This window comes from Tetrao urogallus (genome assembly GCF_951394365.1).
Source record: "Tetrao urogallus genome assembly, chromosome: 8".
NCBI classification, from domain to species: domain Eukaryota; kingdom Metazoa; phylum Chordata; class Aves; order Galliformes; family Phasianidae; genus Tetrao; species Tetrao urogallus.
In genome coordinates this window covers 19253706-19265816 of record NC_136821.1, presented here as the reverse complement: position 1 = coordinate 19265816, position 12111 = coordinate 19253706, and the positions used below count along the sequence as shown (strand labels likewise).

At 35.3% G+C, this 12111-nt stretch overlaps 1 protein-coding gene across 1 annotated transcript in view; it reads left to right on the top strand.

Annotated features, from left to right (window-relative positions):
- SLC25A12 (solute carrier family 25 member 12) overlaps positions 1-12111 on the top strand; it is a gene marked incomplete at its 5' end in the record, with an annotated part of 45878 nt that overhangs the window by 280 nt on the left and 33487 nt on the right. The window contains 3 exons of the mRNA XM_079538873.1: positions 154-207; positions 5423-5565; positions 10110-10225. Of these exons, the coding sequence (XP_079394999.1) occupies positions 154-207; positions 5423-5565; positions 10110-10225 (313 nt within the window). The remainder of the gene's footprint in view (positions 1-153; positions 208-5422; positions 5566-10109; positions 10226-12111) is intronic.

Genomic DNA, 12111 nt, shown 5'->3' with positions numbered 1-12111 from the left:
CGGACGGCGGTGATCAGGCGTGTCGTGTTTGAGTCCGCTTATCGGTTAGATAAGAGAGCCGATACCGCTGCCCTTATCGGCGCGAATTGCGTTTTGTTCCTGAGTTATGTCTGTAGCTCAGCTGGTGAAGCGTTACCATACTTTTATTTGCAGGTGCCTTCCATCAAAAGAGCAGATCCTGCCGAACTACGAAGTATCTTTTTGCAGGTAAACAGACGGGTCTGATGCTCCTTGGCCGGCAGGCTTGTGTTTTCAGCTGTTTGTCACAGCACCGTCTGTGTGTCGGTGAAGGGACAAAATCGGTTATGTGGACAGAAGCTGACATTGCACGCAGGGTAGGGGCCTGAGGCACTGAGGGGAACTGCTGCTGTGCGGGTTGTGGTTATCCATCCCGCATCATAGCCTTAAAGTGTTTTCCGAAGTCTTTTCTAAATTCCTGTGACAGAAATGATTGCAACTGTAACCAAGACTGTTATTTTAAGAGCAGGCTTCTGCTTTGTTCTGACTTCTATGGCTGTGTGACTTGTCTGTAAGCTTCAGCTGTGATCCTTCTGCAGATGGATGGGCTGTTGGCAATGTTTTCAGAATTTTGAATTATTATCGTTAAGATTTATGTATTTCACCTGTCACGTAGGTCATTAGAATTATTCTATCTGAATAATAGTGTTGTTTTATCCACTCCTCTTAGTTACAGTGAACCATCAATCTAAAAAGAAAAGCCAATCAATCCTATAACTTTTGAGAAGGTTGGAAATAGGTGTCTGGAATAATCGCAGCTGGTTTAGGTCCATAGCTGGGCCACTCATTTTCTAAGATCACAACAGTATCTTTTTTCTTTCCTGTTGAAAATTGCACACTACATTCAAGAAACTGCTCTGTAAAGAAGGAAGTAATATATAAGTATTACTACTGTGTTCAGCTTTGGGCCCCTCACAACGTGAAAGATATTGAGGCCCTGCAGCATGTCCAGAGTAGAGCAGTGAAGTAATGGAAGGTCTAGAATAGAAGTGTATGGGGAGCAGTTGAGGGAGCTGGGGTTGTTCAGTCTGGAGAAGATGAGGCTCAGGGGAAACCTTGTCACTCTCTATGGTGACCTGAAAGGAGGTTGTCATGAGGCAGGGGTCAGCCTCTTCTCCCATCTAACAGTGATAGGAGCAGAAGGAATGGCATTAAGTTGTGCCAGGGGAGGCTCAGGTTGGGTATTAGGAAAAATTTCTTGTCAGAAGTGGTGAGGTATTGGAATGGGCAGCCCAGGCAGGCAGTGGAGTCACTGTCCCTGGAGATGTTCAAGAAGAGTAGATGTGGCACTTAGGAACATGGGTTAGTGGGCATGGTGGTGATGCGTTGATGATTGGTCTAGATTATTTTAGTGGTATTTTCCAACTTTAATGATTCCATGATTCTGTAAATAATGAATTCTGTTATGGCATCTCTGATACATAGAGAGATATTATGTTTCAACCATCGTTTGGTGGGATCTTTGCTCTGTAGAATGGATTATTCTGACTGTATTGTTTGTCAGAAACAACGGAAAAACTTAGATTTTTGGAGTCAAACCATGAAAGCCTAAATGTTAGTTTCAAGTTGAAGTTACTCTATCACAGATTCATTTCTTGTTCACGAGACATTTAGGATTTTTTTATGTACAAGGAATACACAAACGGTATAAAAGTATGTGCTTCTGGAACATCACATTGCTCTTTTTGTAGACTTTTTCAAGAAAGATAATTCTGCATGTTGGATTACAAAAAAACAGGAATTATGATGTGAAAATACTCTATTTAACTTGGAAAAGTAGACTCAGTATGAATCTCCTAGTCAAGAGATGTACTTGCTTCTAGAAATAAGTATTTGGAGTCCTTGACATTGGTGATACACGAAAAAGTGGAGAGGAGCTTAATCTTGAAGGTGTTGATATGACAGTGTCTGTTTTATTAACCTAAAAAGCAAATACTCTACAGGTTGATGCCCTGAGGAGTCAAAAGTGCAAAAGTTCTCATCTCCCCAGAGTGCCCGAGGATTGTATTGAAAAACAAAAGACAAGTTACTCAGACACACAGTTGCATAGGAAGAGTATATATATTTTTGGAGAGATGGGCTATAGAATTATAGAATTATATTTTTACTTTTAGATATTATGTTTTTACTTTGATAGATAGTAAGCAAATTTAGTTGCAAACATTAACAAAATCTGAAGAGAGCCCAGTCATTCCAAAACTCGGCTGTAGTTTCTGGTTGTGAAGTACTCTTAGTGTTGCACACTTAAACGGTCAGATATGTTGTGCTCTTTCCTGAGGGTGCAGACTTGTTCTGTCAGCTTCAGTTAAAGGGCGAGCATTCCTTCTAAATTTGGCTTCCCTTGGAAATGGATGCAAGGGAAGATGGGAACTCTGGGCTCCTTCGTCATTGACCTTATTCTTAGAGAGCGTACTTAAATTTCCTTCTATTCATACATATCTTCCAATACAATCATGCCAACTTCTCTGTCAAAGTTTAAGGTATTTATTAATGGATGTTTGACTTTTACCTTTCTCTTAGAATTTCTGAAGCTTGGCTGAATGCAAATGAAACCTGTTCAGTGAAGTGGAAAAATAATCATGATAGCATTTTCAAATTTTCATACAGGAAGCATTCCCCCCGCCTTCCTTAAAAACGTCCTGAATGCTCAGAACTGAGACTAATCATACTAAAAATAATATATTGAGAATACTGCAGAACTCTTTTGTTTTGGAACTTCTTTCTCCTCTGCCCTGATAGAATTGTTGGGAGAGAAATCCCTTTAAACTGAAAGCTAACTGATTTTTCAAACTGTGTATCGCTTGTAGAAGTGTGGTGATACCTCATACGATGTGGTACAAATAGAGTTTTTGTGTGTTTGCATTTTGTGATGAGGTTTACAAAAAGATCATGCAAACTCACCGTGTGCCTGAGGCAGTCCATAAATGTACAGTAAGATTAAAAAATGTATACATAAATAAACAGTAATCTAATTCAAGCCTGAGGAAAAGAGAAATTTAATTAGTGTGTCATATTTTATAAGCAATTTAAAGTTAACAATGGCCTTGTCTAATTGCAAAAGATATGTAAGCTGTATGGTGAAAATGTCACTTGAGGACAGATCTTATAAGTACGTGCCAAAAGGGAATAGCCTAGCTACTTTGTCAGGCCTTAATTTATTGGCTTATGGCCAGGCTCTTTCCAAATACCATGACCTTCTCGTATGGAGCTGAATGTATCTGTCCTTTGATTATTTTAGTCTCAAAATTTTTAACAAAATTTCCCCTACACCTAACTCTAAGAATCCATTATGTGTGATATACTCAGGTAAGTTGGTGCTTGAATTTAAGAAGACAATGGCGTTTGGATTTTTTATTATCTTTGTAACACCCTCATTTATCACGCAGTTGAATTCTGTTGTCCTTAAGGATGTGTTCAATGCTCTTCATATTCTGTGGTCCTTTGTTTATAAAACTTCATTCAGATTACGTGTGTTGCAGCAGAGCTGTACTTCATAACGTGCTTTTTAGTCATATCAATATAAGGCTGTATGGGAACTGTGGAATCACAGCTTGAGCCTCTGATTGACCACCTGAGGTGAGCCATGAGTCAGCCACAGGAGCACAGGTGAAGGCAATTCAGCTGTGCTACCGGAAGGGATGGAGCCTGGCTCTACCTCTCCCAGACCCATTTAAGTGCTGACTGCCACTGAGGAAGGATCTCTTCTGGAGGTGGCTCCTTGTGGAGAATATTGTGAGCCTACAACATCAGTAAGCACTTTCCATTTATTATTCTCCTGTTGCGTTAATCTTTCTTATCTAATTTTCCTGGGTATTTCTTAGTTATAAATCTGTATATTCATTGATTATACAAAGGCTGAGAAGAAAACCTTTCTAAGCTGTTATGTTGAAGCCATACTTTCATCATGTTGGTAGCAGCGCTGAATTGCAGGATTCATGGCCATTGCGAGTGAAATTATGTACTGTAGTCTTGTGAAAATCTCTTATCGCTACTATATGGTGCAGTAGAGATGAGGAGTTGTGGAAAAGATGTGGGAAGCTAAGGGAGATGCCTGAGGGGATGTTGATGCTGATACTCTATGCTGAAACATCCTGGCAGAATGTGGTAAAAGGAGCATGTGAGACACAAGTGATCTTCTTTATCCTAACAGAATGTTACAGCTTACCAGGTATGTTGTGCAGGTGGCATTGTCATTCCTGTGAGTTCCTCCCAGGAGCCGTTTTTTGTTACTCTTTCACAAAAACCTGTTTGTTACTCTTTCACTAAAACCTGTTTTACCTGAGCCAAGATGTAACAGTGTGTAATGGAAATGCTACAAATGATGGATAAGGCCTTAGATTGAAGTTCAGATTTCCTCACATAAATGTTGCACTAGCTGAGGGGAATGGAGTGGGCATTGTCTTTTCTGCAGAGAGCTCGTAGGCTGACATCTTTTAATGGCTGGAGCCTAGGAACATGTACTGCATTTGTACAAACAGACTGAAAGCCAGTACTTCCATTTCACATTAATATTCTCATGAAACAACTGTGAAATTTTGTAACTTATTGTTTCTCTGAAGGAACCTGTTTCTATGTGTATGTGTGAAGATTTGCATTCTGTGTACAAGTGGACTGACTGTACAGGAGGAAAAGGATTTAAAGCTATAAGCTTGTTTACAGGTTTTGTGAGCAAATATGCTTAGAAAAATTCAGTCAATAAAATGCATTTGATCACGGTAAGTTAGTGAACTAGAAATCTTTTATGAGCTATGTTCTATGTTCTAGTATGTCGACAGTTTAATTTTACAATCTGAATACTTAAGTTTTGTATCTAAGTTTATTGTTATATCATAAATAGAAAAAAATTTTCTGCAACAGTTTTGCCATCTTGAATTAATTTTTGTACATGATCAGTGAGTTTTTTTTAATGTAAGTGACAAATGCCAGAGCTGTTCATTTCTGGACAAACATAAATCCGAAAAACTATTTCTCACAAAAGGAGAAAACAGTTTGATAACTATTTACAGTAATTATGAGTGATTTGTATCAATTAATTACAAGATATCTTGTACTAGAAACCTTGAGAGGAATTTTGTGCTCTGTTTTCACAGTGCAACTGCAAATGAAAAAGCTGTAGTTGTAAATCTGTGCAATTACCTGACCATTTATGAAAATGTTTGGGTTTTTTTTTTTCTTTTTTCAAGATAGTGATCATGATGTGGATACATTATTCCACAGGGACAACATGGACAGCTAGTATTGCAGTGCAATTGCATGTTTTAACCATATCCTTTAATTTCAGAGCAGGTGCATGCAGTTGCAGTATTTGAGTGATATTCATGAAGATGCTGATTTGGTAATCACCGGTAATTAATGTCTAGATGGATTAATTGTTAGATGGTTTGTTTTTTTGTTATCTCTCTAGTATGCCAGTGTTGAGAAAGATGGAGAGCATTACATGACCCCAGAAGATTTTGTGCAGAAATACTTAGGACTTCATACAGATCCACGTTACAATCCTAAAACAGTACAGCTGTTGGCTGGAGTGGCAGATCAAACTAAAGATGGGTGAGAATTTTGTTTTCCATTAGAAGCCTGTAATGCGTTGATAAATGTTTCTTTGGTAATTTCATCTTCCAAAATGCACTCTTGATTTCATTATTCTTCAAGCTTAGTTAAATTTTTTTTTTCTCAAATGCAGTAGACTACATTTGTGGAACTTGAGGGGGAAAAAGAGACAATGGTTAACACTTTTAAATGAGATTTGGCAGTTACTGCAAATGCAGAGGAAGATACACTGTAAATCAGTTTAATGCAGTGTGACTGCTTTGCAAAAGTTGTTTTCTTTCTGTGTACTCACATCCATGACTGGATACTAAGAGTTCTTAGTACGCACAATTATACATGGAAATGTGGAGAAGGAGCACAATTCACATCAAACAACTGAGGGCTTTTTTTAGTGTGTTTTTTTTTTTTTTTTTTTTAGTGTTCACCTAATCCAGATGAGGTCACACCACATAAAGCTTTTCTGGCATTGCTTATAGGTGATGTTAGTTGCTTTTAGACTTCTTTCTGAAACTAACATATTAAATGTCCGTTCTAGTGAGGTAGTACCCTCTAACCTATTTGTCTTTCAAAGAAAAGTGTTCTTTTGTTGTGTGCAAGCATGGGCATTTTTAAAGTGAAGAGATCAAGATGAATCAGAGAAGTCAAAACTCCAGAAAGAAGGGGGTGCATTATAGGGAAGAGATAGAAAGTTGCTGTTAAAATAAAGTGTGTAAATAGATGTCATATATATGTATTCATTTGAAGGTCCCTTAACTTCCTTGGCTTTATGAGTCTGAACCGGACCCTTGACATCACTTAAATGTTTTTGTTTTTCTCTATTTTGTTTAAGAACACTTTATTAGTTTGCACAGCATCCTGAGCAACTTGCACAGTCTCTGTGCTTTACAAACAGAATTTTATATGCTGCATATATTTTATAGTAAGTGACAACTCTAAGATCTCCTTTTTGATGTAATGTTACTTGATAGCTTCCAAAAATAAAATTGCAGCATTTTGATAAATATAATATATATACATATGTTTGATAAATCCAAATAACTTGTCTCACCGCTTGTAATGCATGGCAGTAGTTTGTTGTGTTGTTTCAGGTTGAAGATTGATTCAGATTCAGACACTTTAAAAATGCACAGATTAAAAATGTACATATCTGTTGAAATAATACTCTAACTGATGACTGCTAAACCAACACGTTGAGTACCTTGTTTCTCTGAAAGCTGTTGATTGTCTTTTAGGGTGTACATTTCTTCAGAAAACATTATATAAAAGGACCTTTCTTACAGTAAGAAGTCAGTAACTTTTTTCTTATTGCTACAACAGAACTTGACAATGAGACTTCGGTGTTTTTTTTGTTGCTATTCCCTCTGTGAATATAAGTGTTTCTTAGGTGCCTTTTTTTAGTCTGGGTAATGTTGGAAGCGAGGTAATCAGATATGGGTAAGTGTGCTCCATCTGCTTCTATGTGGAAGCACTGAACTTACACCTGTTGATACTTGCTGAAATGTATTCTCTTAAGTGTTTTAATCTGTATTTCTCTACTCGTTAATTAATGTGAAGAGGGCTATACCCACATCATCATTGGTTTACTTATTTTTGCATTTGCATTATTATTCCTAGTAATTCCTATTATTCCTTCCTGCAGTATGCCAAAATCCTGCATCATCAGTACAGAGAATTTAATCTGTAGCATTAATAGTTATTTAGTCTTTTGCTGACTTCCAGTAGTACACTGCATCCTTCCAAGGTCTTAAAATTAATTTATAAAGTCCAAAGAAGTATCACTATTCTTATTCCATACAGACATCTGTAAATCAAAAGACAGCCCAAGGTCACGCAGCAAGTAATTGAGAAGCTTTGGTCCTGTTATGAAATTTCATTCCTGTGTCAGTTTTCAAAATCTGCCAGGCTTGCCTGATGAGCAACTCTAAATTAGAGTTGTCTGTTGTCTGTTAAATGCAGTGGAATTTCACTGATGCTGCTATTAAGCATTCCTGTATCACAGATTGCTGGCACTACTTTTAAAATTAGGATTAGGGTACATATCCTTTATTAATAATGTACTCATATACAAATGTGTGTCAAAACCACCTTCTCAGTAACAGAAGTCCTATCTAATATTGTAAATATTCAGGTTTTAAAATAAAAAAAAAAACCCTTTCTTCTGTCTTTGAACCTACAAAATTTCAGTAGTAGTTTCAGATTCTATGTTTTAATTGCCTATTTCTGGCTACTCTGCCTATCAGCATATCATTCTTAGAGTTTGAAAGTGTGTTCTTCAGTGAACTGAAGAAAGAGCCAATGTTTCACTTCATGGACAGTCACAACAAGGATATATGTTATGTCTAAAAGCTGTGTTGTGTGGATAAAGAGTAAGAAGTTGTAGTAGGAAACAAGGAAAGACAGAATAACTGTAAACATGTAGCTTACTTTGTGTGCTTTTGGAGAGTGACAGTGCAGAAGAAATAAGAGAATGGAATTTTTAAAAAAATGATACCAATAAAATGAGAGTACAGCAAGTTCACAGAATAATGCTTAAGTAGCGTTTGGTTGGGAAGCTCATTTGTTGCATTTAATCTACCTCTTATTTCCACCCTGATAATGGTGGATTGCTCAAAATATTCCTGCTTTTAGATGTTGCAAGCTGAGTATATAGAATATATGGAAGGGAAGTTGAATGTGTCTATCTCCTTTTGCTGTAGGCACTGTTGAAGGGAGCTCTCTGGAGAACAATTTCTTTCAGGTTCAGGCTTCTACAAGAATGAATTCTACAGGGAATCATCACTTGATTTTTGTCTGTTATAAACCTTCCTGGTTAGGGATTAATGTTAGATTTGTGCTTGTATGTGAGATGTGTTTGGAAATAAGGCATGAAGTTGGCTTTGCATTTGGAAAACCATTTTCTCATCTTTGATTTTTATGGATAATGTATGAGAAATTAATAATGTCGTTCTATATTTTCCATATCTTAATTCCTTCCAAAGTCACGTTTTTTGTGTTTTCTGTATACTGCATATATGCATGTATGTTAAAATAAATGATCTTGTTCAAGTGTCTCAACTCTAATTTGCATATACTTTGACAAAGACTATGTAAACTAACAAATGGTTAGATGTTTTTCCCCTATGTGGATTTTATACGTGTGTTTAACTGTAAGTGATCTATGTACGAAGCAATAATTATGAGCTAATGATTTTCTGTGAATATTACTAAATGTACTATGAAATATGTTAAAACAGTTCATTTTATAAATTTGGATATTTATGTACATTTAATGTACCATCTACATGATATCTACTTGTACAAAGTAGAAATCAAAGTAGTACATTTTTATTTAAAAATGTTGAAAATTCTTATTCCCACTGATAATTTATTTGATGTTAAAATAGCTATGCCATCACTTACGTCTGTACTCAGGAGCCTGAAACTGAGTGGAAAATTCTCATCAATCTAGCTGTTGTTTTTAAAACCTAGGGATTTTGCTTGCACTGTTTTGAAAGGCCATGGCATGTGCCCACATTGCATGTCCTTATGGATACCCAGTGCAGTTTTGTTCTTTTGTGCCAACAGGATCATTTATCTTCTGACTTGAGGCTTATCTTGCTGTAGCTTTTCTTATGTAGGATCCTATATATTTTTTTTTTCTACTTGTCACAAACTGTTTCCCTAGAGAAGTTCTTTGTGATTGTCATATCTGTGCATCCATTCGAAGTATGTGTTGAAAACAGTATGTGTTGAAAACGAGGACTTTGGTTTGTATGCAGCGTTCCAGAGATGTCATGAAAGCCCTGTCTGGTGATACGGCTGCTTCCTCATCTCGACTAAAAACAGGTCTCCTGATGCATCCCGAGTTACATTTTTCTGTATGGTGGATGTCTCACATACGCAGCTCATAGTCTTGTGATGAAGTGTTACACTCCAATCCTTAGCTTCCTTGATCATGTCTTAACTGTCCAAATGTTCTTATTTCTTTCTTTCTTGTCCTTTCTTTGCTTTATGTGACCTCAAGGTTAATGTAATACTTGAGGTGTAATCTTTAATGTAGTAAAATATAACACAGTGAAATATAACTTTCTTATGAATATGTTGTTTTAAGAGTATACGTATTGCATAGGATCTTCCTATACTTACATTAAAAGCTATTTCTCGTGAGAAATACATAAATTAGTAATATACTGACAGATCCTTGAATTTCATACTGATAGAACTTTTGTAGATTTTTTTTTTATATATCAATTTTTAAGTGCTATCTGCATAAATTTATACTTATGAGTTAATAAAGAGTAGGTACTCGCTGAGAATTGGTTATATTTCGTTGTTAGTGGGTATGAAGAATTCCAGTCCTCTTCTGGTACAAGAAAGTGAGCCACATAAAGCTTAAGTAGCTACTCAATTATAACAAACAACTCTTTCTAGTATAGAGTCTTAAGTTTTGAGTATTAGATTTTAATTTTAGTAATTGAATCAGAACATTTTTAGAGCATCAAAATGTTATTGATATTGTGTATAGTCCATTGAAATCTTTATAACTTCTGTATTTTACTTTGTAGGTTGATTTCCTTTCAAGAATTTTCGGCATTTGAATCTGTTTTGTGTACTCCAGATGCAATATTCATTGTTGCTTTTCAGTTATTTGACAAGAATGGCAATGGAGAAGTAACATTTGGTAAGAATGTCTAAAGAAAAACAGTTTAAGAAAGTAGTAATAGTATAAATGCAAGAATAGCTCTCACAGCTAGAAACACATTTTACATAGTGTTTTACTCATTTCCTTAAACAGTTTGCGTGAGTAATTTTTTTCTTCTAAGTTTTACAAGCTTAAGAAATGCATAGTAAAAATATATTTTGTTCTGTCTTTTTGAATCGAGATTTTTCATCTTCGTGGAAGTTCTTAATTCAATGCTGTTTTGTTCAGAATCGTCCTAAGTGAAAGTCTTGTGTCATGAATTTTGATCTCCTTCATTTTGAGGAATTTTTGTTTGGATTCCCCTCATCTCTTTGAAGAGCTGTTGTTAAATATGGTAAGGGTTCAAAATAAAAATGAAGGAGATCTAATCTTTTGAGTTCTTAGTCTAATATTCCAATTGAGCAGCAATCTTTAATATAATGAATGTAACTTCTAGCTGGTTAATGTATTATTACAAAATTAGGAAGAAACAATGGTTTTTAAGTCTTTCTTTTTTTTCCTCTCTACATATGTTAGTAATTGGACAAAATCATTTAGGCTAACTATAACGCTTTATAATGTCACTTAAAAACATTACAGTTTAAGGAGGACTAGGTTTTGTATTAAAAAAACTTTGTACTTCTATGAAAATTAGATGAATAAATGCTAAGAATTTAATAAAATTGAATGAAAATTTTGTTATTTCTATCCAAAAGAATAAATTGCTCAATAAAGAATATACATACTGTGCTTGGATTTGTAACCACTTGCTGTTTGTACTACTTCGTTTTTATGGAAACTCTTTCAGCTTTGAAAATAGTTGAAACAAATAATGCATGTGTCTTTGTATGGAAACGAACTGCTTGAGTTATGGCATTTATTAAATTACATGATTAACTGAATTGTCAAATACTAAACCATTTGGACACACGGCATCTTGAATTAACCTAAGGTGGAGTCAGTAAATGTAGACATTAGAAAGCACACAAACTATTACAACTGGTGTGACTGTGTTAATGATGGTGTCTTTAATAATCTCACTAAATGAGAATTATGTATTTTGCAGCTGATGCAAACACACTTGAAATAGTTGGTTCTGTAAAACAACAGAAAACAATTCAGGTGGTACACAGATTTCTCAATCAGACTGATTGTTACTTTCATTGTTTCATTGTTACATTAAAACTAAAAGAACAATACAAGCAAGAGAAACTAAAGCAATTACACATTCTTTTTTCCATGCCTTTCTTATATGACTGATATACCTTGAATAGCAAACTTGTTAGTGAATTTAAGATTTGCTAATGATCTCATTTTAGCAAAATTTTATTTAAATTAAATTTAATTGTAAGTTGTATCATATCAGAAGTACTTGATACTTTTGTAGCTCCTTTGCATTTGCATTTTGTATGTTGTTAGTAAAATGGGCTACTTATTTTTACTTTGTAGGGGTACTGTGCAAATTAATGTATGTAAGAAAAGTACAATGATGATATATGATATTTGGTAACTCTGCAATTTATTAATTGATCTTGTCTCCTTCAGAGACTGTTTCTTGAATGTGACCTGCACTCTTTCATTTTCACACCACATCAACAGAAGGGCATGGAGTTTAATTTCATGTAAAAACAGGAGAATATATAAAATAAGGATTTTCCCAAGTCTTTGGAGGAAGGTGTTTCACCTTGATCATGACACACCGCTCATTTTCTTCAAAGAATCTTTTCCAGTGGCTGAGAAGGAAGGAAACACTTGATCTCTTCAGTTAGTAGACTTTGCATTCCATGCAGGTCTGAATAAGTAAAGATAATTATAGATAAACATTATTACACTGTCAAATATAACATACTCACTGTATACATCTCTATAAATTAAGAATTCTACAT